The sequence below is a fragment of the Schistocerca gregaria genome, chromosome 5 (assembly GCF_023897955.1).
Source record: "Schistocerca gregaria isolate iqSchGreg1 chromosome 5, iqSchGreg1.2, whole genome shotgun sequence".
Taxonomy (NCBI): Eukaryota; Metazoa; Arthropoda; class Insecta; order Orthoptera; family Acrididae; genus Schistocerca; species Schistocerca gregaria.
The window spans coordinates 638,111,930-638,139,066 of NC_064924.1; the positions used below are offsets into that span (position 1 = coordinate 638,111,930).

A 27,137-nucleotide genomic window follows, 5' to 3' on the forward strand; every position below is an offset into this window, starting at 1 on the left:
ATGCTTCTCCAATGAATCAACATTCTGAACTTCGGTTGAAAACAGTTCTTTTATCACATGACGCCCTGGAGAACAATTATGTGCAGATTGCCTTTTGGAATGGGTTCAACACCCACTCATTGTCATGGTGTGTTCTGTCATCTCAGCCAAGGGCATACATCACATAATGGTCAATGAAACAATACTAGTACTAGAAACCTGGTTACTGACATGGCTCAATGAATATTTCCTTGATGCCAACGACTATATTTTTATGCACAACTCAGCAATGTGCCACAATCCCAGAAGTGTTACTGCATTCTTGGCTGAAGAGAATGTTACTGCTTTGCATTGGCCAGGGAATTCACCAGACAAGCACCCCAAAGAAAACTTGGGAGCTCACTAAACAGGTGACACTGAAGGAAGTGATCACCATCAAGTGCTAACTGCTTGAAACTCTCGTCAGAGAATGGTATCACAACTCCAATATCAAAGAAAGTGGAAAGCTATTTATAGAGAGCATGCCCCAATGCACAGTAGCTCTTATTGCAGCAAAGGGTTGCATCACTAAATACTGAAAATTTATTTTATTAGATTTTTGTTAATGCTAATATTACTCCTATGAAAAAGAAAAAATATTTTTGTCCAGATTTTTTGTTGTTTTTATGATCTCAATAGAATACAGATACAATAAAAAATACATGAGACACCTACACCCAATCATTTGTCACAAAAATCCAATTAAACTACAAAATACAAAAATCTGAGTACTATTCCTAATAACATAGACATCTACTGCACTCATATGCAAACAGATGTCTATTCTTATGGCACACTGTCCTTTTTTCCCCCTAAGGGAAGTCTTTCCGCTCCCGGGATTGGAATGACTCTTTACCCTCTCCCTTAAAACCCACATCCTTTCATTTTTCCCTCTCCTTCCCTCTTTCCTGACGAAGCAACTGCCAGTTGCGAAAGCTCGTAATTCTGTGTGTGTGTTTTGTTCATGTGCCTGTCTGCCGGCGCTTTCCCGCTTGGTAAGTCTTGGAATCTTTGTTTTTGATAAATAATTATGTAGACGTGAAGAATAAAGATGTAGAATATTAATAAAGTTTGTTTTATTTGAAAAGCCTTCACAGTTTTCATATAAATAATTTGGAGATATTACTTTTCAGCATGTCCTCGTACATAATATTAGCCTAGTACATCATGGGAAAGTTCGCAGAAGAGACAACTGGGATGAAAAGAAAGGAATAGTTGGATGATGAATGTCAACTAGCAATAGAATATAAAAGTGCAGGAAGAGTAAGAATGCTACAGAGACAGACAAGAAGAAATGTGGAGATGTATAAAGAATTAAAGTCTAGTGTTCATAGGATATCAAAAAAAGAAAAAGGAATGGCTTAATGCAAAATTTCAAGAGAGAGAACAAATAAAGGAATGGAATGAAACAATGACATTCTGTCATGCAATAGGAAAGACAAGGAAAAGTTTTCAAAGCAACACAAAATGCATGTAAAAATAGTAATGGCACAGGGCAGGAGCATGTAGAGGAACTATGGTTATAGTTTAAAAGAATAGCTGTCCATACCCTGGATAGATATGTACCCAGTAGAACAGTTCATAATGGGAGGGGGTCACTCCATGGTATATACAGAATTTGTGGCTGAGTTAGCCCCTCTTCTAACTTTAATCTGTCATAGAGTCCTCAAAGAAAAAAACCTGTGCCCAGTTCTTGTAGAAAGGCACAGGTCACACCCATCCACAAGAAGAGTAGTAAAAGTGAGCCACGAAACTACCAACGAATACCCTTGACATCGATTTCTCGTAGAACCTTAAAATGTATTCTGAACTCAAACATAATGAGGTATCTTGATCAGAACAACCTCCTCAACGTGAATCAGCAAGGATTCCGAAAACATCAATCATGTGAAACTCAACTCGCACTTTTCTTACAACATACCAAAAGCTTTGGATCAATGTAGTAAGGTAGATGTGGTATTTCTTGATTTCCGAAAAGCATTCGACTCAATACTACACCGAAGCTTATTGTCAGAAGTATGATCATAAGGGGTGTGAAGTTAAATTTGTGAGTGAAGTGGGGACTTTTTGGTAAGAAGAATACATAATGTTATCTTGGGTAGAGAATCATTGTAAGATGTAGAACTAACTTCAGATGTTCCCCATGGAAATGTGGTGGAAGCCTTGCTGTTATGTTGTATTTAATGACCTTGCAGACAACATTAATCGTAACCCCAGACTTTATGCAGATGACGCAGTTATCTATGAAGTACTGTCTGAAAGAAGTTGAATAAATATTCAGTCAGATCTTGATAAGATTACAAAGTGGTGCAAAAACTGACAACTTGTTTTAAATGTTCAGAAATATACAACTCCGAATTTCACAAAGCAAAAAAAATGTACAAGGGCTATTTAGAAAGTAAGGAACAATAGGTCATGAAATTGAAACCACAGTAAAAATCAAAACTGTTTTATTTGGAATGGTTAGCTACAACTTCCAGCTAATTTCCTACACAGTCGCCGCTCAGACTTAAGACATCTGTCGTAGCGTTGTACCAGTTTTTCAATTTCCTTCTTATAGAAGACAGCCGCCACTGCTTTTTGACAATTTTCTACTCTGGACTGCAGCTCGCCTGTGTCAAAATGTTGTCTTCATAGCCAGCGATTCATTTGAGCAGAGATGAGGATCTCCTCAACACAGATCTATGGAACGAAAAACTAATCTAATCTAATGAACCACAAGAGTAGGCAATTACGGGCTGTATTGTGGGTGATCAAACACTTCCCATCGAAAAGGCTGCAGGAGCATCTTCACTGCCCCTGCAGAGTGCGGACGAGAATTGACGTGTAGAACTAATCACATGACAGTTATGTCATGTGGATTGCACACATTCAGGCGAAATCTTTCGCCAGGCCCTCGTGCTTGGTGGGAGACACTAATTTCTAGCCATCTTTACGTTCTCACTGTGAGTTCAGAACGGAAAAGAGCAACATGATGCAACTGATGGGTGTACTAGGCACAGTGTCCAATGCATCTGTGCAAAGCTTCATCAGATTTTCACTGTATTTTCCATTTTGCTACCGATCATTCCTTACTTTCCAAGGAACCCTTGTAGTATCTTATGACTACGATATTCAGTGAGTCACTGTTGGAATTGGCCAACTCATACAAAACCTGGTGTAACACTTCATAGGGGTATGAAATGGAATGATCACTTAGGCTCAGTTGTGGATAAAGCAGGTGGTATACATCATTTTATTGGTTAAGTGCCAGGGAAGTGCAATTAGTCTACAAAGGATTTTGCTTACAAATCACCTGTGCTACCAGTTTTAGAAAAGTCTCAAGTTTATGGGACCTGTACCAAACAAGACTAACAGGGGACACTGAACATAAACAGAGAAGGCAGCACAAATGGTCACAGGTTTTTTTGGTCCTTGGGAGAGTGTCACAGAGATACTGAAGGCACTGAACTGGCAAACTCTTTAAGACAGACGTAAATTATCCCAAGAAAGTATTAAAGTTTCAAGAACCAACTTTAAATGATGGCTCTAGGAATATACTACAACCCCCTACATATCGCTCACTTTGGGATTGTGAGGATAAGATTAGAGTAATTACTGCACACACAGAGGCATTCGATCATTCTTCCCATGCCCCATATGTGAATGGAATAGGAAGAAACCACCTCATGTTTTGCAGAGCGTAAATGTAGAAATAGAGATGAACAAAAAACACAGCACAAGTGGGCAGAACATTTGAAGATATGCTCAATAACGACCCAGAGCAGATATTTAGATATCCACAAGAACAGGAGGAGAATACAGATGCACAAGAAGCAGAAAGACCAACAATGCAAGAAGTAGAGCCAGTAAGACAAATTGAAAAATAACTGTGCACTTGGCAAAGTAGAGATGGTGTCAAAACATATAAAATTTGGTAGTCAACCTCATGTGAAGTACATGCACGAATAAATGACATGTGGGAAAATGAATAGATGCCTGAGGACTTGAACAGCATGTTCTATCTAAATAAGAAAGAAGGAAAAAGTTAGCTTGTGAAAATCGTAGAGCAATACTTTATTGAATACAGCGTACAAGATATTTTCCATGGTGCTGAATGAAAGAATAAAAAAGCATGATGAAAATATCCTTGCAGAATACAAAGTAGTTTCCAGTCAAAAAGAAGCACTTCTGGTCAGTTGTTTGTTATTAGACAAATAATGCAGAAATTTTACAAATATGACACTAGTCTCTAAGTCCTGTTTGTTGACTTCGAACAAGATTTTAATGCTGTTACCAGGCCAGCATTGCATTAAGCACTAAAAGAAATGGGCATCTGTGACAAGAAGTTTAGTTGAGTTAAGGAAAGGTGAACAACAAAATGACCAAGACCTTTAACTTTGCAGATGGAGTGAAAGAGGACAGTGGCCCCTTTGTAGTCCTGGTTAACTTGGCACTGCAGAGTCTGGTGGGGAAAGAAAGGACAAGAGAAGAACAATAATGATGATATCCAGTTAGATGTGTGCATATGCAGATGATATTGATATAGTGGCAAGAGATGTAAACACTCTTAAGAAATGTATGGCATAATGGAAATGGAGCAAAAATTGGATTTACTGTAAACTGAAATTAGACAAAACATGTGGTAATGTTCAAGGCCAGAAGAACACCGCTTGACCTAAAGGTCTCTGATAACATGTTTAAAAGCTGTCAGCTGCTTAAATTACCAAGATGTTCTCTTAACTAGAGAGAATATTATAGGACAACATAATAAATAAAGGAAAGAAGCAGGAAACATAACCTACTATGTAAATTACAGGTATATAAGAAACTGCCTGTGAGAAGGCAGATGGTTAAAGAATAAGCTAAACCATGAAATAGTTACACAAGGAAATGATATAGTGAAATCTTTTAAATCTCAAGGAATATGCTGGTTAGGACATACGGAGAGGATGACAAGAGGCCCAAACAAATAATTAAAGGCGGACTGTATTCCAACAGAAGGAAGTGCTGGCCGGGAGCTACATAGCTGGGCAATGTGTTAGCTGAGCTTACCTAGATCGAGATCTGAGGATAGAAGAGTAAGGCACAGAACAAATATGTATGGAAGAAGATTATTGAGGATGTCAGGCCCATCGAGGGGTTTAATGCCGAAGAAGAAGAAAGCAGTGCTGAGGGAGACAATGGTGAACTCAGAAACATGGTGTGGCATGTGGTTCTGGATGGAAAATCAGGTTACATAAGCAGTGCGTCTTCATGAATGGGGGAAAAATCAATTGTGATGATTTTTTGTTCCGTGTATCAAGCTGAATACATGGAGCTTGGTGGCGCTATTCACGATACCCATCTGTACACTGTCTGGAAGCCCTACTCTCTTCCACAGAAATTTATGAAGAGCATTCCATCACAAAAAAACAGTTTTGAATTTAGCTTTGTTTCAGGGAAAATTGCAACAGTGGTTCCTGAACACACTAAATAATGACAGCAACAGTTGAATGGATGATAAAAATAAAATTTGCAACTGAAAACTCATTTAAGTACTTCATACGACAAGTTTAAACAAAACATATTGAACAAGAAATAACAATATAGACAACAAATTGGGTCAACTAAAACTACCGATAGCAGATGTCAGCTTTATCCCATAACATAACGATGTGTACATCATGTGTGCACAAACAGTAACAGTAACTGACGCTTTGCATCTAACTTATATTATCTTTTGGGATGTAGGTTGTGGTGGTGGTGACAGACTTATCTGTAGTGTAACCTTAGCTTAGAGTCAAGTCAGTTTAAGACGATCTCCGACAGCAGTGCCGCTGCCAGCTGCATAGATTTATTGGTTTCAGGCAAAAATAGTCATCCATATAACTGAGACAACACTTAAGTGTTGCTACAGAGATGTTTATGAAACTGTGTTACATGGTTAATTGAGATACACGCAAGAAGCTGGTGTGCCGAGACCACTACAACTATTAGGAATCTTCATAAGCTGTGTCCACTATAGGGTAGGTTGGAACTTAACAGTTTTGTTGCGAGTTGGTGAAGGCAACAAAAAATCTTAGATGGTGTAACAATGATCTGTAGCACTGCCAGAGGTTAGGTTGAAAGATGAGTTCTTGTTAGTTGGCAAACTAGTATCCGACACTTCAGTTAATCAACAAATATACCTTCTAAGCTCATAATACTGCAAGAGTAACGAGGTCAGATATTTTTAAAATTCTTGGTTCATCTGCTGTTGGCCATCAGCAAAGATTTTCATTCTCTGGCTTGAGAGTCAAATTGTTCATTTCGGAAATCAATATCTTCAAAGTAAAACAGGTTAAAATGAAACGGTTTTGTACTAGTCCTACTCCATCACACTGAATATCCCATTGATCAGCCAAATAATGGTCTTGATTTTAAAATAACAGCCGAGAATAAAAAATATTAATGTAGATTGGACTACTGACTTACTTATGAACAGAGAATTTTAGTATCCACTCACATGTAATGTAACATAATATTTATACAGTGTTACCAGAGATGGCTTTTATATTTGACCCATGTCCCATTCCGGCATGCATCTATTTTTATTTATTTACACAATGCTAAAGAATATTTCTATAATTTTATTTTACTAAAATTATATTTCAGCCTATATCATTTCATAGTGGCACAAAGTATGTTCCTGTCACAATAGAAAATTTTGGAATGTGAAACATGTTAAAATAGGAAAACAACCCATTCTCTTACTTGGAACAGCCCTAAATAGCTTAATGATGATTATTTATGGAGTTTCTAACAGCTGCCTCACGCTTCATTGTATAACTCAACTTTTGCCACATTACTGAAAATCCTCCTCTTTATTGCTGAATCAACAGAACATGGTGAGAATGAATTGTCACCTTTTTACAATTACATCACTATCTGCAATCTGATCTTATTTCTGTAAAGAGGTGCAAACAAAAATAATCACAGAGACAGTCCCTCAGAAGTCTCCAAGAGACTTTCTTTCTGGCTGCATCAGCCTTGAAGCTGCTGGGTTGTTGACAGCATGAAACTGATTCACCCTAATAATCAGAAGAGTTTATTACTACACACTGAAGAATTTATTCCACATAAACCCTGGCTGGTCTCACACCTATCTTTAAAAGTTGAATATTAATTATTTACAAATTTTGAAGCAGGGCAAATATGTGTGTATAAAGGGATTGTTCGAGCAAGTACTGTAATTCACGAAACTTGCAAACACTGGGGGCTTAAACTGGCCAAAAAGAATAATGAACTACTTTAATGTAAATCCGACACTGTTACTCTGTGTTATCACACACAGAAATCTACACCTTCTGATCCCATAACATAATACACACACTCAATAAATTGTGTCCATTTTTAACAAATGAATAATTGGAACTATTCCCCACATGAGCAAAGATACAATAATTAAATACCACCTCCTTCTGGTATTATGTTTATGAATGTTTCTACAGTTGTTAAAACTGTGAGAGATTGATGAGAACCAACTTTGTAAGGAAGTAAATTAACTATGATGTTATTGTCAATAAAAGTAACTGTTTAAAAGAGCTGTCCACAAGAAGTTCAAGCCAAAAATACTTATTTCCTCAATGAGGAGTTATCCCAGTACCTTATTGTGAGATATTACAGTTGTTGCATACATAATCTCTGCAGTGACCTCCAAGGAGTAGTCAAGTATTGACGGTGGTTGATAATTATTATCCCGATAGTTAAGAGAGATGAAAATTTAATTATGATAGGAGACTGGAATTCAACAGAAGTGAAGGAAAAATAGCAGGGGAACATGGACTAGCAGAAAGAGAAGACACGGGCAGCCACTTAATAGAATTTTGCACAGAGTGTAATTTACTCATTGCAAGTACAAATAAGTCATGGAAGAAGGTTTTATATGTGGATTTTAAACTACAAAACATATTCAGGGGCAGATGTGGATTCCAACTACAATTTATACTATAACTGTAGATTAAATCGGAATACATTACATGCAAAGAGTTTGGAAATTTCAGAGATGAGTCCTGGGCAATTTGAAAGCAGAGGACATAGCTGAGAGTTTCTGATGGATCACGAGACAATGATTGACTGAAACAGTGGAAAAGAATACAAAAGACAATGAATGGATAGCTTTGAAATATGAAATAGTAAAATCAGCAAAAGGTCAAAATAGACAAAAGGACAAAGCCCAGTAGAAATCATTGGATAAAGCAGGACACATTTGACCTGACAAAAGAAGAAAACCTGCAAATTTAGAAAATAAAGAAAGAACACGGATGTACATGTAAAAAAATAAATAAATAAAATGAGTTACAGGAAATGTGAAATGGCTAGACAACAAGCGCAAAAGATGTAGAAGTATGCAATCGATGAGAGAATTAAAAAAAACAGTGTGAGGTCAAAAGGAGGACCAATACTAAGCAAAGAATGGAAAGTTAGAAAGTGGAAGAAACACACATAAGGGCTATCAAAAGGAAACAAATTTGAAGGCAATATTGTAGAAAGAGAAGAGGAAGTAAGCGGAGATGAGTTGGGTGATACAATACTGCAAGAATAATTCGACAGAGCACTACAATGCTTAAATCAAAACAGGGCACCTGAGCTAGACGACATCCCACCAGAACTATTGAGGGTCTTGGCAAAGACCGTCCTGACAAAAACATTCCACCTCACATGGAAAAAACTGACTTCAAGAATGTAATAATCCTAATTCCAAAGAAGACAGGTCTGAAAATTACTGAACTTTGAGTTTAAAAAGTCATGCTTGCAGAAAACTGGCAAATTATTTACAGAAGAATGAAAAAACTGGTAGAACCTAACCTTGGAGAAGACCGGTTTGGGTTACGTAGAAATGTATTAACATGCAAGGCAATACTGACTCTACTGCTCATCTTAAAAGACAGCCAAATGAATGGCAAACCTATATTTGTATCTTTTGTTGATTTAGCTTTTGATAATGTTAACTGGAATACACTCACTGAAATTCTGAAGGTAGCATTATGACATCCTTGTGCACTGTGTAGATATAGGAGCAAGGAATTGAAGCCATTCATGAACAGAGTTTACAGATATTAATTTATTCTAGACCAAATATCTAATAGTAAAAATAATACATAGCTTTCTTGCTGTAGTTGCAGCATCAGTTGCTAACAGTAGATATGAATGTAGAAATATATACAGATACAAAAGATTTACAAATCTTATCACTCTTCAGTAAAATATCTATTCCCAAGATGTTGAGCCCTGGCCATTTTAAAAGTCCATAAATGTAATTCAACTGGAAAATGCACAAAATGGGGCTGAGCACGTGAATAGCTGAAATAAGTATACCCACTGCTGGGACTCTGGAGAGGGGATGCTTGCATCTCACTGGTAGCAGTGTGATCATTTGTGGTAGTGCCCTTGTGCTGTGGTGGCAACTGTCGGACCAATGTGGCATCATAACTGGTGGGGCATTTATTTGAAAGCGCGGGAGACCGGAAAGCGGCAGATCCCCTTGGTAGTAGCCAGCTAAGTGTTAATTACAATTTGCAAGGAAACCAGACTGAAAATATAAGATTCAAGGGACATTAAAGGAAAGCAGTGGTCGAGACGTGAATAAGACAGCGTTGTGGCCTATCCCTGATGTTATTCAATCTGTACATTAAAATAGCACTAAAGAAAACCAATGAGAAATTTAGGAAAGGAGAAAGTTTAGGGGAAGAAGTAAAAACTTTTTAAGGTTTGCAGAGGACATTGTAATTCTGTTCGAGACGTCTGGAAGAGCAGTTTAACAGAACAGATAGTGTTCTTGGAAAGGCATTATAAAATGAACATCAACAAGAACAAAACAAGGTTAATGGACTGTAGTCTGATTACATCAGATGATGCTGAAGGAATTAGGAAATGAGAGACAAACAGTAGTAGGCAGTTATTCTATTTGCACAGCAAAATAACTGAAGATGGTTGAAGTAATGGATATAAAATGAACACTAGCTATAGCATGAAAAGTATTTTTGAAAAATAGTAATTTTTTAACATCTAATATAAATTTAAGTGTTTGGATATCTTTTTTAAAGGTATTTGCCTGCAGTGTAGCCTTGTACACAAGTGAAAAGTGGACAATAAGAAGTTTAGACAAGAACAGAATAGAAAAATTGTGGAGGCGGCGGCTGTTAGTGTTTAGACAAGGTCATCAAAGAGAGAACAGGAGCTTGGATTAGGGAAGGATGGAGTAGGAAAGCAGCTGCGCCCTTTCGAAGTCACCATCCTAGCATTTGCCTTAAGCAATTTAGGGAAAGTATGGAAAACCCAAATCAGGACGACTGGATGCAGGTCCGAACCATTGTTCCCTTGAATGCGAGTCCTTTGGGCTATCCCCTGCTCTACCCTCAGTAGTAAAATTGTAGAGGGACACTGAAGATTCAAATGAATGAAGATTGTAGTAGTTATTTGGATATGAAGAGGCTAACAACTTCAATTTCCTTACCCATCTAGTAATTCCTTGTGTGTTCCAGAACTCCCCAGACTTTTTTGTTTTGTAAAAGCAACTGTTAAATATAGAAACCCATACGTAAATAAATTCAAATTGGAAATGATATCTGCCACTTTACACACATCCCTCTAATCAAGTTCCATATAATGCCGTGAAAATTTGTTTGCTCAATAATTCTCCAATTTCCATGGCACCACACCACTGTAACCAAGTAGGTAAATTAGTGAGTATAGTTGCACATCATCGCCTGAGGGGTCACTAACCACTTTATAAACATGTTACTGATTAAATGTTCACCTACAAAACTGATGTGTATTAGTATACTGGTTTACTGCACAATCTTGGTGGGAAAATTAACAGCAAAATTTAGCTTCTAAGTGTTGAGTATCCATTTCAAATTAATTTCTTATATACAGAAAATTAACATTAAATCTTCCATAAACTATGAATCACTCTTTTTTTTTTTTTTTCCTTCTGTTAGGTGGCAGAATAAAGACCCAAATGTATCTAATCATATTTGGGAAGTTCCCTGTTGGGAATCTGTACACTATAACAATTATAATGGCTTTTCTGATAGCAGCTATTGACAATCACAAGCTTCCAATTGTTGACCTACGCAGAAACTACAGGTATCAATAAGGTTTGCCTCTGATATTTCTCTACAGAAATGACATGTGAAAATTCAACGCCAGTTTTCTATGTTTACAGCTTTAGTGCTGTTGAAAGTAAAAATAATTCGACATTATTTATGAATATTGAACCACAGATACAAGAGCCGCATTTTCAACACCTCACCTTTTGCAGGCTAAGTTCTTAAAACAACAGAAAAAGTGTGTGGTTGTGAAATAAATATAAAACCTCATTTCATTTTAATTGCTAAAGTTAATAGCCTACATATATACATAGACTGCAGTCTCAGTTCCCAAATTTCATATAAAAATTCGCAATTTTTGGTAATTTCTTGGCAGACAGCAACTCAAGGTATATGACAAAAGTATTTTAAAATCAGTGTAAATTGTGAATACTGATTGTTGAACTGCTAAAGCATTTCTTGCATAGTAATGTGTGTCATCCTTCTAATCAATGAGATTATAAAACTGAGGTCACTAATTGCAAAACACAAACTATCATATCAATAATGACATGAATGTTGTGAACCAGTAACCCATTGACAATCCAAGCACTTCTACATCCATTTCCTTAAAATTTAATATTTCAGCACTATAATACACTCAGGGAATTAATAAAAGATGCAGATATCAATTTTTGGTTACCACTTATCAATCAAGACTATTCCACATTGCTCAACATAAAATGTATCACCATTAAGATGTCCTGAAACTCAATCTGCATGGGCTGCTGCTATACTAAGCAGAACAATACAATGTTAAAAAGAATATTCACAATTCAGAAAAGGGCAGTGAGATGCATTGCAAAAATACCACCAAGACAGACCTGTAGGCAAGCTTTTGTACACTATAATATTATGACAGTATGTTCACTGTAGATATACCAAAGCATAATGGCGGTAAGGTCAGGCGATAAACACCTCCTGAATAAAGATGTACACAAACACGGTACCAGAGGAAATGAAAATTACTACATGATAAACAGAAATCTAAAACTGTCCATGACTGCCCCTGAAGAAGCAGGCAAAAGGTTCTTTAATAAACTCCCCAAAATCATTAAAAAAGAAACAGACCTAAAATGTTTTGAAAATCATTTGAAACTATATCTCTCAGAGAAATGTATATACAGTTAGAGTGAATACTAAGATGGTGTTTAAATATGTTATATCATTACTGAAATGCACCTTTAAAATTATCATTTCTGTATCTTGTTTGGATTGTGTGTATGTATAATGTGAAACATGTAATACCTATATGCTTGTAGACTATTTCTGTTTAATTATTGCTGCATTTATATATAATGAAATCAAGTTTGATGTTAATAGCCTACTGTATGACACACCCAACACTCTCAGCTGGAGTCCATGGGCAAAGAATAAATAAATAAAAATGTCGCAATCGGCTTTTTGCATCGCCATTAAAAGAAAGTTCTGAAAGGTTGCTTGTAGAAAAACAAAAGATAAAAAATTAGTTATATTAAGAACTGTTCTATCTCGTTATACTTTCAAATGAACAATATATTAAGTTTTGAGAACAGTTTTACATGACACATATTCATAAATGTGTACTTTTTTTACTATAAGAAAAGCTCACCTATTTATATAGTGTACAACAAAAAAGTTCCTTTGTAAAGTTACTGGTACTCATACTGATGAAAACAAACTGAAAAGCCACATGACAGGACTTAAAACAATGTTAGGGTCAGCGATTTTTTGCCTTGAGAATAATTGCCAAAAGTGAGAACATAAACAAAATCAGTAAGCTGACTTTCTGAATTTTGCCATTCACTTAACAGAATATTCTAGGGCAACTTTTGACTTTCGCAAAAAGCATCCATTGTACAAAAGAAAGGATCCTGAATTGTATGTGTGGTTAGCACAAATCCTGCAGGCATCTGTTCAAACAATTAGGAATATTAACCACCCACACAGATTCATAAATAAAACACTGGAAGGAAAAAAGATCTGCACTGGTGAATATAACTTTTGCACAGAAAGAAATAATACACAATAATATTAATGATCTGCCCATGGAAATAAAATGGCTTATAAAAGTGTTTTCAAAAGTTATTTCCCCTTAATGATACCAGTATGATTGACGAATTCTTGAAAAGACATGTACTCAATTACAAAGAGGTAAATGGCCAACATATTGTCAAATATTTTTAACTGTTTGTGTAACCATTTAATGTATTCCATATCAATGTTTCCAGTGAATATAATCTAGAGTAAGAAGCCAACCTACCTTGTCAGAAATTCCACTGGCTCTCATCTGAATGTAATTTCACATTTTCTTGTATGAAACAACAATAAAATTTATTCCTATTTCATTCACCCCATAAAAGATATTCAACTTCAGATGTAAGACAGTGTCGAAAAATGCTGTTCAAATATTGTTTCCAGGGAGTGGAGCCAATCGCAACCCAATATCTAGGGAATATTGTGCTGACACGAAAGGGGTGCCTTTAGCCAAATCCACATTATATATAAAAAAGTACCCGAAAAAGTTTAATGTGCATGAATAAAAATTCAGTTACTAAATGTGCCGAACCTGATATTACTGGTAAGTACAAAATTACATTTTGAAGCGTATTCATATAGCACAATTACTGGAGACTGCATGCCTGAAAAGTTCATGGTTATAAAATCATTCCAGCACTCAAGTAATCTAGAAAACCACTGAAAGTCTTAAGTCAAGGAGTCTGAAAGCAATTAAGAGCCTAGCTCCTCAAGAATGTGTATCTGCAGACTCGAATACTGTAATGACTTGTTTACTGTAATCAAATTTTGGTTCCACATTACAGCTATTTTAGTGACCTGTTATGTGTCTAAGGCCCTACTTTCCTAAGATATAACAGTATCTCACTGCATACTCTCAACAAAATGTGCTACAAGGGAGGAATGTAATAGACTCAATGATAGAATAATATCCTGCAAGATTGTAACATATCACGTTGCATCTTAAACTCAGTCTTAAGATTCCAAACACTTGTGTTACTAATTGTGAAAAGCTACAATTAAAAACCTGATATGAAACTAGTGTATGTCACGCCTATCCTGAAACAGTTTGCACTTCAGTTCCCTGCTGATTCCAGTTTCATAACATTCTTGGTTGAGTGCATTAGAAAACTATTCTAAGATTATTACTAGTTTCACTTATTTAAAGAAGGTACAGTGTATATATAAACCAATCTTCTCAAAGTATGAAAAGCACTTTATTTAGAAAGAGAAAAGTAAATCTGCAGATTATTGAGATTGCTCCACACAACCTTAAATTTATTGGTTCCATACACACACATGTGCACAGTACAACAAAGTGTGACCAATAAACACTTTAGATTAGATTCAGTTGCACAAACAAGAATCCTTTTCAGCACTGATCTTAATAGGCAAATTAAAAATTGAGTCTTCTGGATAAAAAAACAAACAGCAACACAGTTTGATAAGTCTTAGTTCATTTCTATTGATCACTTGTGCTGTGATTAATTCACAAAAAGTTTAGTACACACTGTTCAGACAAGGTAATATGGAATTCACTTAACACACGACAATATAAGATACTAATACTAAAGGTTGTCTTTGTGCCCTGCTCTGTCTTACACTACACCACTTCCTAACTTCTTATAACTGAATGTACAATTCCATAGTAATGTGTATTGTTTCATGTAAGAAATGGAGATATGACCAAAAGATTTCACACATTCATGCAAAAGCTATCTTGCTCTATTCAAATTGCGCAGTTTCTATACACGGTAAAATTTGTACATACAGGGCATGTTTACTACACCTGGCCACCATAAGGTTTGTCATATTTCAAGCTAAAATTGCAAAAAAGGGTCCATCTCAGATTTTCAAAGTTTTGCTCTCCATCACTTACTATAAACCTTCGCTACCAAAATATCTAAAGTAATTGGTGGAACACCTTTTATTAATACCGTTTAAACTGTGTTTACAGTTTGTAAACAATGAAGCATGGGTGTCATGACCATATAAAACATTATGAATTACTCTTAAAAGAGGCTGTAAGTTGCAAAGATTTGGTACCGCAGGTTTCTAGAAATATCCTAGGATTACGCAGAAACATTTTAATTTGCGCGTCGTCCAATAATTTCGTCAATAATTACGAAAATCGTTCTTTAAAAACCCACTGAGAAACAAGTAGACAGACAGTTCGGCTGAAGCACCTTATTTCACTTTCCAACAGTTATATGGTTTCTACACAGACAGTAAATTATAAAAATATGCAAATACTTTCGAGTAGTTCTATAATTATAGTGCTGTTTACCGAAAACTGAGTCTTACCTGTCGCATGTTTCGTTCTGCTTGAATACGTGGGATCTCAATATTTCTTCAAGTGTTTCGGTGAAATATATACAGTAATGTAATTTACATTACTAAATTCACACCACAGAGGCTAATGCGCGAAATAAACAACTAAATTAACCGCAAGCGTGCTGGTATCTTCGTGCGAATTCGTCAAAGTAATTTTGCTGCCATCTTGAAAGGCAGTATATCGTGTCCACTGGGGAAAATCGTACCTCGTCTCCAGCACGACGTATAATTCCAAAAAGAAATTTAATAAAAATAAAGAACGTTGAAATTACAATATAATGGGTCTTCAACAACATATAGCAGCTTGAATCGACAGCCAAGTTATTACGCACAGGTTTATTCAACACCTATCCCCGATGTAGCACTGGCAGCCATGTTGCCTTCTTCACAGGAACTGTACCCAGAGTTCCAAGCGCGCGTTACGTGCCAGACTTGAACTGAGTTCTCCCTAAAATCGTCCGTGCCGAGAAAATGCAGCCTCTGACAAGTGCGGGACATTTGAATTTCGTTCCTGTGACGATAAATAGCAAAGCTAACCTCTCCTCGCGTGTTTAAACGGAATAATTAACTGGGGGCAGCCAGATATTGCTGATCGACGAGAAAACAGCATTTTCTCGCTATATTCCAATAAAATCGTCGTGATAAACAGATATTTCAGGTCCCTTGAATAAAAGAGCCAGAGTTTAATTCATGAAATTAATGATAAACCACTTCTCACTGCGTATAGGCTGTACAAAATAGGGCACCTTTGTACTGAGATAAGACTGGTTTTTTTAAGAAAATAATGTCACAACTACTGTCATGAGGCACTATTCTGTTATTACAAAGTATTCTCTGCTTTTACACATTTAATTTCCTTTATTACTGTCAAAAAATAGCATGGATAAACCATGAAAGTAAATCACAACACAAACATATTTTTTGGAGTCTTTTTACTAGGACACAAACATGCAATCACAGTTTCTTTTGCTTCCGTGGTCGAGGTGGATTCCACGAGACTGGGGTGCTGTCTGTTATGGAGACGATATCCATTCCACCCATTTGCAGTCCTTTGATTGCTGCCTGAAATGAGAAGAAAATGTATTAATATCTTCTTTGAGCTGAAACTAACAGCCTAGATAGAATAAAAAATACTGTTTTTGTAAGAAGTTGCTGATATAAACACAGACTATGGAAGACGGAAACACATCTGAATATAAATTAACATGCAAGCTGATCTTTAAAATTCTGCAAAGATTGAATGTTATGCTTTATTATGAACAGTTAGAGACCAAGTGAAGCAGACACTATGCCCAGAGGTTTGTCCAAGATTCGAATTTTGATACAAAAAATGGTTCCAAGAAATGGCATGCTTTTCCTCACCGAGTCCAGTGACTAGTCCATGAAGTGGAGGTGACCTAAAGTTTAATGTGGAATCTGTACAAGAGCTCAAGATGGTATTCTCACATATACAATGACTCGAAAAAGTCTTATATATATGACAACAGATTAGCTTTACTTTCCCAAGATGGTTCAATAAATGAATACTTTTCACCATTTTTACCAACATTCAGCCACGGAAAACGCAACAAAGTATTTCACTAATAGTTCAAGACATAATCACAGAACATAACCAGTCTGGACTTATATTTACCAATGACAACAAGAGAAAAATCTTAAAAAAGCATTTTCTATTAGGGAATAAAAGTGGATAAAAAATTGGCCAAGATGACAAAAGGATTATTAAAATTAATCTGTTCAAAAAGGCAACCAAAACATACTTCATAAGCAATGTATACGACACAATCAAAGATTACTTACTGGACTTCAAGTAGGGGTTAATAACAAAAGAGACCAATTGCAACATCCTGTCACATTGCAATACATGACCACAATGTAAAGCTTTTACCAAGAAAATCATGTGGATGACAGTACTATCCTTCCCATTTTCTGAGATCAACATTTCTCATCATGGAGGGATGCTGACTCATTTTCCCGGAAAGAATGAAGAGAAGACGACAAAAACACGCATGGGACCGGAAGTCAGCTTTCTGAACAGACTGGAGCGAGTGGAAGGGCCACAGCAGCACATTTGTTGTTGACGTGTCATCATCATCATCATCATCATCAGAAGGTGTCCAAAGCGCGTGCAGTACAGCAGTGCAAAATTGAGTTTTATAACATAAGTTGTTTTGGGCAAATTGTGTATGATCAAAAGAACACTTCGCTAGAAGGATTGACTGAAAGACACAGAACACTCACTCAAGATGTTGGAGTTTGCTTTGTTTAGCCATCCTGATCCATTTTTTTTTTTTATTTTTAAATAATTTCCAGAGAATGCAGGAATGGTTCCTCCAGCAATGGCACGACCGAAGAAAATTTATTTACTCACATTTCCACATGCACAAATTCTCAAATACACAAGGAACTTATTTGTATCAACCTGAGTAGGTAGCTCATTTGCAAGAATAGTGATAACCAAGTATTTAAGTAGGAGACTAGTTATTGATTACATCTGATCTGATAAGTATAAAACGGTTGTTCGTTCTCTTCCTCATTACTAAAACTGCAGCATTATTACAAAATACTGAAAACACCTTGCATATTTTTAAAGATGACATAAATGAAATTTGAAGGTAGGTTGTGTGTGTGTGTGTGTGTGTGTGTGTGTGTGTGTGTGTGGGGGGGGGTTACATAATGCTTCTATTCTGCATATATATTCAACAAAATCAAAATAAAAAAAGGACAGTGTACCGAGATCACAGGATAGGTAGACAATAATCTTCCCAATAAATTTAATATGACTAAATTTTCTCATGCTGAGAAATTACGAACGATCTGTTTTACTTGGTAAAAGCTTTCTAAATCCAAGATCACACAAATATATCTTTATTTACGAACAAACAATTGGTTTTGCAGACTTTACTATCATCTCCAAGTCTATAACATAAAGCTTTTATATGAGATATATCTCATACCATGAGTTACGAAATGTATTCATTTTGAATTAGACCTCACGCCAAATTCTCATGTAGATAAAATGTAGTACATTATATAAAGGTTTTTCATAAATAAAACATTTTAAGTCAAAAAGCACCTTGTGCACAGGACCATGTCCATAAATGCGGTGCTCACAGAGGGTTGACAACTCAAAAACACTGTACACAATAATATGCACAGTAGCACCTTCTGTTAACATTAGCTGGATAATTGAAGATAGACCTTAGTGTATATACGGTGCAACTTGAACTGCAAAGATGAACACACACAGTATGTTACAGCCACTAGATGGCTCTTACAGCAGTACCATAAGATCGGAGTGTAAATTATTCTCTTCTTCACATTTAAGATTAGGTACCTATGTGAGTGGCCTTTAAAAATAGCAATGACTATAAAATTATACTACACTTGCAACTGGAACATTTTTTTAAATTCTCACAATCCCCTCATTCATTCTTATTACTGCCAGCAAAACTGGTAAGTTTAGGTATTTAATACAATCTCTACATAGTTACATGTGTCAAAATTCTAATTTCCAGACATGGGTTATACTGGCCCATGTATCTTATTTATCATTTACGAATATCTGCAATGTATAAAATAAAATAAAGGATATCAAAATTTCATGCAATTAGCTCGGAAAAAATTAGTCTACTGTAAACCACTGTCACATGATTCTTCACTTCACAATATCTTCAAACAGAGAAAAGTAAGTTATGCAGATAAACTGAGTGCTTTTACAGACAGATTAGGAAATCTGCCACCTCACTTGGAAAAAGTGGAATACGAACTTTGATTCAGTGTGGAGCTGACACTACTCTAGCCGCTGTGGCTACTACATGCAATCATTTCTAAGCAATATTTTGCATCTGAAAACAAATGTTTGACTGGGATACATGTCAAAATCTTCTGCTTCTGGAAATAAATCCATCTATTCCTTATAAATTAATCGCATAATTGGGGGGGCGGGGGGGGGGGGGGGGGGGGAGGTGTTTTGGACGAGGAGACCAGACAGCAAGGTCATCAGTCTCATCAGCTTAGGGAAGGAACCATCCTGGCATTTGCCTGGAGCGATTTAGGGAAATCGAGGAAAACCTAAATCAGGATGGCTGGACGCGGGATTGAAACGCCGTCCTCCCAAATGCAATCGAATTACGGGCTTAGCATTCCTTAACAATTTACACTAACGTCATTTCATGTCACTGCATATCCATTAATTTCATTTCAGCAAATCTAACTAAACTATACACTGAAAGATTCCTGTTCTCTCTTCACTGCCAATTTTGATGGACACCAATATGAGAAGTGTCCACCCTTTGCCTTTATCATGGCTTGGACTCTACTAGGGACATTTTCCAAGAAGAATGTGTATGTCAATGAAGGACTAGCAGCCAATTTTTCATCAAGAGCCAAAACCAGTGAAGATTGGATGCTCAAGTCAAGGGAGAAGTAAACATTCTAACTCGGCCCTAAGGAGTTCAGATTGGGAATCTGAGCAAGCCATACGATTTCAGGAATTCTGTTGTATAACAACCATTGCCTCGCAAACACTGTGTTATGACAGGTCACATTTTCAAGCTGATACAAATAATCTAGTCTCTGATATGTTCCCCTCTATATGCAGTACACGGTACTGTAAAATGTGCTGATATCCTCCCACATTTACTATTTTCTCAAGTGCAATAAGGAAACCATACCCTAACCATGAAAAACACCCACATTCTGTAACACCGCCTCCTCCGTACTGCAATGTTGTCAACACATATGCTGGCAAGTACTGTTCCACTGGCATTAGCCACACCAAAATCATTCCACTGGAAAGCCACAGGTCGAGCATGATTTGTCACTCCCAAACACTCATTTCCACTCAACTACTGTCCCATGGTGTGTCTCAACACCACTCAGAAATGATTACAGAAATGTGTGGCTTATGAAAAGCTGCTCGGCCACTGTACCTTATTCTTTTTAAGCTTGACCATTGTACCCTGTTCTTTCTAATTGTTCGATGGATCATATCAGCCAGTACCTGACGACTCCCAGTCAGGATGTAACTGTGGTTGTTCCTTCACCATTCCACTTCAACCATCACATTATCAACGATTGACTTGGGCAGCTTTCAAAGGGTTGAAGTATCACTAATGGATCTGTTACCCAATGACTGCTCCACATTCAAACTTTCTAAGATCTCCTGACTGATCCATTCTGCTGTTATTATCTCTCTACTGACTACCTAATACTCAATGTCTCCTTTTATACTGGTTTTCCACCTCCTGTAGCATCTAGTGGTCATCACTGTGGGGTGTCTGCATACTTATGATCAGCTAACGACCTGACCACACAACAAACATTTTCACGACTGGTCTTTTTTAGCTGCTGTTAAATCTTTTGTGTTGTATGGTCATGGTCAAAGAAACTTTTCCACAAAAGTTTCATGGACATGACCTGGAAGATTTCCCAGCGAGTAACATGGTGTACTGTTCAACAGGAAATCCAAACTATGGTTACAGTGTTTCACATTTGGAAAGTATGGGATGATAAGTCACACCAATGGGTAGAAAATTCTCGGAATGTAATAGGCATCAAAACCTGATCTTCGTATTTACAATATGATATCTATGAGTGTAGCCACCAAGCCAAAATCAAATAAATATTATATAAGAATAAAATGTATCACCAGACATTTTAATCTTACATGATTGAGGTTTCCAAGTTGCATTGGTCAATAAAATTTTGCAACCAAATGAGAAATTATAGCTTATAAACACCCCAGTAAACCACCCGATTCTTTAAAAGAACCTGACTATGCGCTGCATTACTGGTTCCATCAAATCTACCTCATGGCACTGGTTACCAGTATTGAGTCACATCCCACCACCTCACTTAAGGCAAAAATAAGCTTTCTGAGGGAGGCCAAGAAAATCTCATCACCCTCTCCACCACCACACCAAAAATTCTGTCATCTGCCACAGCAATGACTGCGATCAAGAAGACCAGCAAGTGTTACTGCAGGACAACTCATCGCGGATGGTTTTGATCTAAATGAAAGCTGGAAGCATGAATGGTCAATGAAAACATTGGGAACAGGAGCCCATCCCATTGATCCCACAAAGAAACCAAAAGGTTCTGACCTACCAAGGAACCTCTGGTGCCACGTCAACAGGTTAAGGACTGGACATGGTTGTTGCAGCTACTTCAGGTACAAATGGTACTAGATCAGTTCACCAATGTGTGAATCTAACCAAGAAGAGCAGACAATTGAACATCTAGTCCAACACTGTCCACTTCATTCATACCCTGGAATTCCCAATGACTTGTCCACTCTCACACCCAGCTTAAGTAATTGGTTGAAAAATACAGACTTCAAGGTTTAATCTTGTCTTACGCCATATGATTAAATAAATAAAATAAAATATTTACATCATATCTCCTAAACTGTGTGTCATACAATGATATAACTTTACTCACAAATCCAAAGATACAGGTGGTACTGTCTGCAAACTGTTTTGCGGAAAGTAAAGAAATAACAAATTAAAACTTCATGGCTGGTGCTGAAGTTCTGCTGAATGAACAGCAAAAATCTAGTGATCCGTCAACATTCATCCATGTTCTTGTGTGGAGTGTCGCAAGAACAATTCCATAATGGTTTGAAATTGCATGTCAAGTTTGTTGGGAGTTGCTAAGTGTTCTTGTTCTCAAATACTGGACGGATCAAGTCATGGTATTTACACACGATCAGTCAGACTAAAAACAGAGTTTCTAATTATAATATTTGTCTTACTGTGTCAAACTTTTAACCTAACCTATACCTCTTAATGAGATTGAGACAGCATTTTAAATTTTCAAATTTGGTCAATAATTACAAAAAATACTGAAAAACAATTTTTTGCTGCCCTGGAAGCCATTAGATAGGCAACCTGCAACTGGTTCCAATTTCAGGTGCTGTATAATGGACTGGAATATACTACATAGCCGGCCACGGTGGCCGAGTCATTCTAGGGGCTCAGTATGGAACCGCGCGACTGCTATGGTCGCAGGTTCGAATGCTGCCTTGGGCATGGATGTGTGTGACGTCCTTAGGTTGGTTAGGTTTAAGTAGTTCTAAGTCTAGGGGAATTGATGACCTCTGATGTTAAGTCCCATTTGAACCATTTATACTAGATACTCTGCAATCTTGCCTTTGTGACCTAGATACAGTCGTGCACTTTGTACTACTGGAATAGAAAAAACAAACATGGTCACTCGTCTAATATACTGCTTTGGACTTGGACGATTCAGATTTAATGAGATTGAGATTTTCATTAGGAACGTCTTGTCCATCCTCAAGGGCAGCAATCTATAAGCCTGGGAAAATCTCTAGGAGCACTGTGTTTTTGGCAGTTGGTTCAGAAATTTTCAATGGGATTCATACTTTGAAGAGATTGTTAACCAAGGCATTTGAGTGATTCTATCTCTCGGTGCTCTCTCACCTGAGCTTTACAAGGACGTGTATGGGCATCCAACAAATGAAGGAAGAACTTTTAAGTTAAATGTCCTCAAGAAGAAAATTTAGAATGTAATAACTGTTTTATACAGACATTACTATTTATATGAATGGTAAAAACACAGATTTACAGAATACATTTACTATGAGAGAGGGAAAACAAAGTGTGATTTGAAGGGAGTGAATAGGAGAATTAGAGGACTAAGGCATTCATGAAAGCTTTTGTGTAATTCAGGCCAAGAGGAAAGGAAACTAAACTGTTGTGCCAACTTAGGGGAGTGTACAACTGGCTGAATGCAGAAAGAAGAAACATCTATAATGCCATAAGATAGACAACCATAACAGAATAGTACATTATTAGACTGGTTTTTTAGAATTAAATTAAATGAAATGGATAAGAATACGAAATGAAAACGATTGATTTATGCACTTGTATACCACTTAAGTATGAATAACTGAAAACTGATATCTGCAAATCATTGATTTTGAAAGAGGCTCAGTGACAAGGAAAATTTGTCAAAATAGTTTTTTTAAGTGATACAGAAAAAGAGCAGTGAATCAAGAATATTTCAACAGGGCAGCAGAAGGTCTCACCAAAAAAGCAATAAAATGCTAACAGAAATAAAAGAGCATTTCTGAAAGTTCTAGTTAAAACCCTCCAAATGGAAGTCATTAGTCCAGAAGAGATAATAGGAAAGTTTATCATCTCATCTGAGGGGAACTATTTGTATGAACAACATTCTAAGGAATTTTGCAAAGATACAATTCTGTATCTTATAGGCTGTTCTGCAATAAATCCCATGCAATTAGACTATCATGAATCTTATGAATATTAAAACTGATACAGACACCATCTCCAACAAGACTGCACTGTACTGCCAACTAATGAATACACATTACAGATAGAACTTTATCTCACAAACACACCAATCTAAGAGAACAGTTCTTGTACCGAATTTGGTGACTTTCAACCAATGGAATTAATATCACAGTCTAGGACTGTAATGACCAAACAATCTGTTTCTTTGTGACAAAGGCTTGGGAGCAAGAGGAACAAAAGATTAGAATCTTGTTATTTCAATACATAACACAGGAACTGAAAACTGAAGTAAAGGGTGTAATCATGCCCTCGGAGACGTGTGCTGGGCAAACCAAGAACACTCATTTTGCTGGTATTTTGATGGTGGCCTTGCAGACCTTGTCATTAGAAATAATAGCCCACGAACTTTTACTTTCAATAAAACTGCAAATGAATTATCCGAAAGAAACAGAAGTTGGATTTCCTGGTTATTTTGGGATTCACTACACCAGCATTTCACAAATTCTACCATGATCTAAGGAAAGCTGCTATCATCAGGGAAGTCTACTTTGATACTGTATTTACGAAAACAAACATGATAAAGAAGCATGACAATTTTGTTCTCAATGGCAAAAACCCTGTGTTCTGGTGCATCATTAATTTTAATTAGCTATTTCTTAGTAAATTCAGAGCCATTATGCACAATTTTTTCTCAGTAATTGCTGATGTTAAGAATCCTTCTTCAGGTTTATATTTTTTCTGTAATGTACATGTTAAGAAAAATAGTACAGACTATGAAATTTATGTGTAGTCTATAAATTGATCAAATAGTTTCCAATTACTTTTCCCTGGATGTTACAGTAATACGTAACTTTTTTCCTTTGAATTGGTAAATAAGACAATTTTAAGTCTACAATGGCAATTTTGACCTTTGGCAATTTTCAAAAGGACACTGCAGAAATGTTGCCCTTTAGCACATAGCCTCATTTAAGAATACGAGACACTTTCAGAACTCTCATACTGCTGTCTCCACATGCATGTCTACTACTGTTTATGCTGTAGTCATATACAAGCCATTTCATCTCCGACAACTTGAGTTGCAGTCTGTCAGTAAAAATATGCACCACTCCATTAGTTTCAGCCAAGGAGGAACTATGAGCAACAACTCTTTCTTTGGTCAGGGGGTAAAATGTGCTACAAGGACTTTCAGCACAATAACAGGACAGAGCAACAGTGTTTTGGAAGTGGCCCAAAGGAAGTCGAGCACGAAGAGGGACCAGCCAGCCCATCAACTTTCACCATGGTCCCAGAACATTTGGCAAGCTCAAGTGAGAATTTTAGAAGCTAGCTACCATTGAAGTGGTAGCGTCACCTTTGGAAATCAGTCATGGTCTTGCATATCAAACCATTTCAGGATGGTGGGTAAGACAGCTTACGGAAGAACTCAATGTCAAACACTGTGACATCTGCCAAAACGTGCTTGATAATTTCATCAGAGAAGGTGGTTCACTTTTGACACTGTTAGTCATCAGTGATGAAACTACAGTGTCAGTGTGTGGAATGGAAACAACCTGGATCACTGAAGCCTAACAAGATCCAGGACTTCGATCGTAAATGATAAGGGAACATCATCAAATGAAATTTCCTGAGTGTGTTGTTTGGAAACAAGCTAATGGCAGCAATTCATAGCAAACAATGAGGTTTGTTGTTGCACCAAGTGTTGCTGCTGCATTGTAATGGCTGCCCACACACAGCTCACTATACCATTAAAACCATCAAGTAGGTGAGTTCTGAGGTGCTGAACTCCCTCCTTACCAACCAGAGTACAATCCCTCCAACTTTCACTTGTTGGGGCAGTCAAGAATGCTTTGTGAAGTCACTAAGTTTCCCCACATGTAAAAGTGCAGAAAACAGTGCAAAAGTGTTTTTGTGATCATATGTAAATCACCTTCCTGGTAGAAATACATAATCTTGTGGACTGCTGGATTAAGAGCACTGAAGAGGAAGGAAAATGTGCTGAAAAAATCAATTATAGGTTGAGAATTTTTTTATACAGGGTGTTACAAAAAGGTATGGCCAAACTTTCAGGAAACATTCCTCACACACAAAGAAAGAAAATATGTTATGTGGACATGTGTCCGGAAACCTTTACTTTCCATGTTATAGCTTATTTTATTACTTCTCTTCAAATCACGTTAATCATGGAATGGAAACACACAGCAACAGAACGTACCAGCGTGACTTCAAACACTGTTACAGGAAATGTTCAAAATGTACTCCGTTAGCGAGGATACATGCATCCACCCTCCGTCGCATGGAATCCCTGTTGCAGCCCTGGAGAATGGCGTATTGTATCACAGCCATCCACAATACGAGCACAAAGAGTCTCTACATTTGGTACCGGGGTTGCATAAACAAGAGCTTTCAAATGCCCCCATAAATGAAAGTCAAGAGGGTTGAGGTCAGGAGAGCGTGGAGGCCATGGAATTGGTCCGCCTCTACCAATCCATCGTCACTGAATCTGTTGTTGAGAAGTGTACAAACACTTCGACTGAAATGTGCAGGAGCTCCATCGTGCATGAACCACATGTTGTGTCGTACTTGTAAAGGCACATGTTCTAGCAGCACAGGTAGAGTATCCCGTATGAAATCATGGTGGTGAATCAAGGAAGTACAGTACATACTGATGAAACCAAAATGAGCTCTAACATGGAAATTAAGCGTTTCCGGACACATGCCCACATAACATCTTTTCTTTATTTGTGTGTGAGGAATGTTTCCTGAAAGTTTGGCCGCACCTTTTTGGAACACCCTGTATACACTGTATAATGAAAGGTGTAGATATTTGTTTACTCTCCCTTGTATTAAACAATATGTAAAGTAATTTTAACACGGTCAGCCTGCAAAGGTTGTGTAGATATTTGAGATAACTATATATATACCAAATGGGAAAGCGCTGGTAGATAGACACAATAAAAAACAAACACACACACACAAATTTGAAGCTTTCGCAACCAACGGTTGCTTCATCAGGAAAGAGGGAAGGCGAAAGGATGTGGGTTTTAAGGGAGAGGGTAAGGAGTCATTCCAATCTCGGGAGCGGAAATACTTACCTTATGGGGGGAAAAAAGGACAAGTATTCTCTCTCTCTCTCACACACACACACACACACACACACACACACACACCTGTGTGTGTGAGTGTATGCCTGTCCTCCCCTCCCCCCCCCCCCCCCCCCCCCCCCCAGGTAAGTCTTTCTGCTCACGGGAATTGGAATGACTCCTTACCCTCCCCCTTAAAACCCACATCCTTTCGTCTTTCCCTCTTTCCTGATGAAGCAACCTCGGGTTGCGAAAGCTTGAAGTGTGTGTGTGTGTGTGTGTGTGTGTGTGTGTGTGTGTGTGTGTGTGTGTGTGTGTGTTTGTGTGCGTGTGTGCGT

The 27,137-nt window shown here is 37.2% G+C and overlaps 2 protein-coding genes across 3 annotated transcripts in view; both read right to left on the reverse strand.

Annotated features, from left to right (window-relative positions):
* LOC126272430 (chromodomain-helicase-DNA-binding protein 1) overlaps positions 1 to 15,831 on the reverse strand; it is a 112,972-nt gene extending 97,141 nt beyond the window's left edge. Inside the window, exon 1 of one of the 2 annotated variants that reach the window (XM_049975299.1) lies at positions 15,411 to 15,831. In XM_049975299.1, coding sequence (XP_049831256.1) covers positions 15,411 to 15,419 — 9 coding nt within the window. In that variant the 5' untranslated portion in view covers positions 15,420 to 15,831. The remainder of the gene's footprint in view (positions 1 to 15,410) is intronic. The other variant, XM_049975300.1, reaches the window with a different exon arrangement.
* Positions 14,302 to 27,137, reverse strand: part of LOC126272431 (28S ribosomal protein S11, mitochondrial) — a 71,336-nt gene continuing 58,500 nt past the window's right edge. Inside the window, exon 5 of the mRNA XM_049975301.1 lies at positions 14,302 to 16,502. Within this exon, the coding sequence (XP_049831258.1) occupies positions 16,395 to 16,502 (108 nt within the window). The 3' untranslated portion in view covers positions 14,302 to 16,394. The remainder of the gene's footprint in view (positions 16,503 to 27,137) is intronic.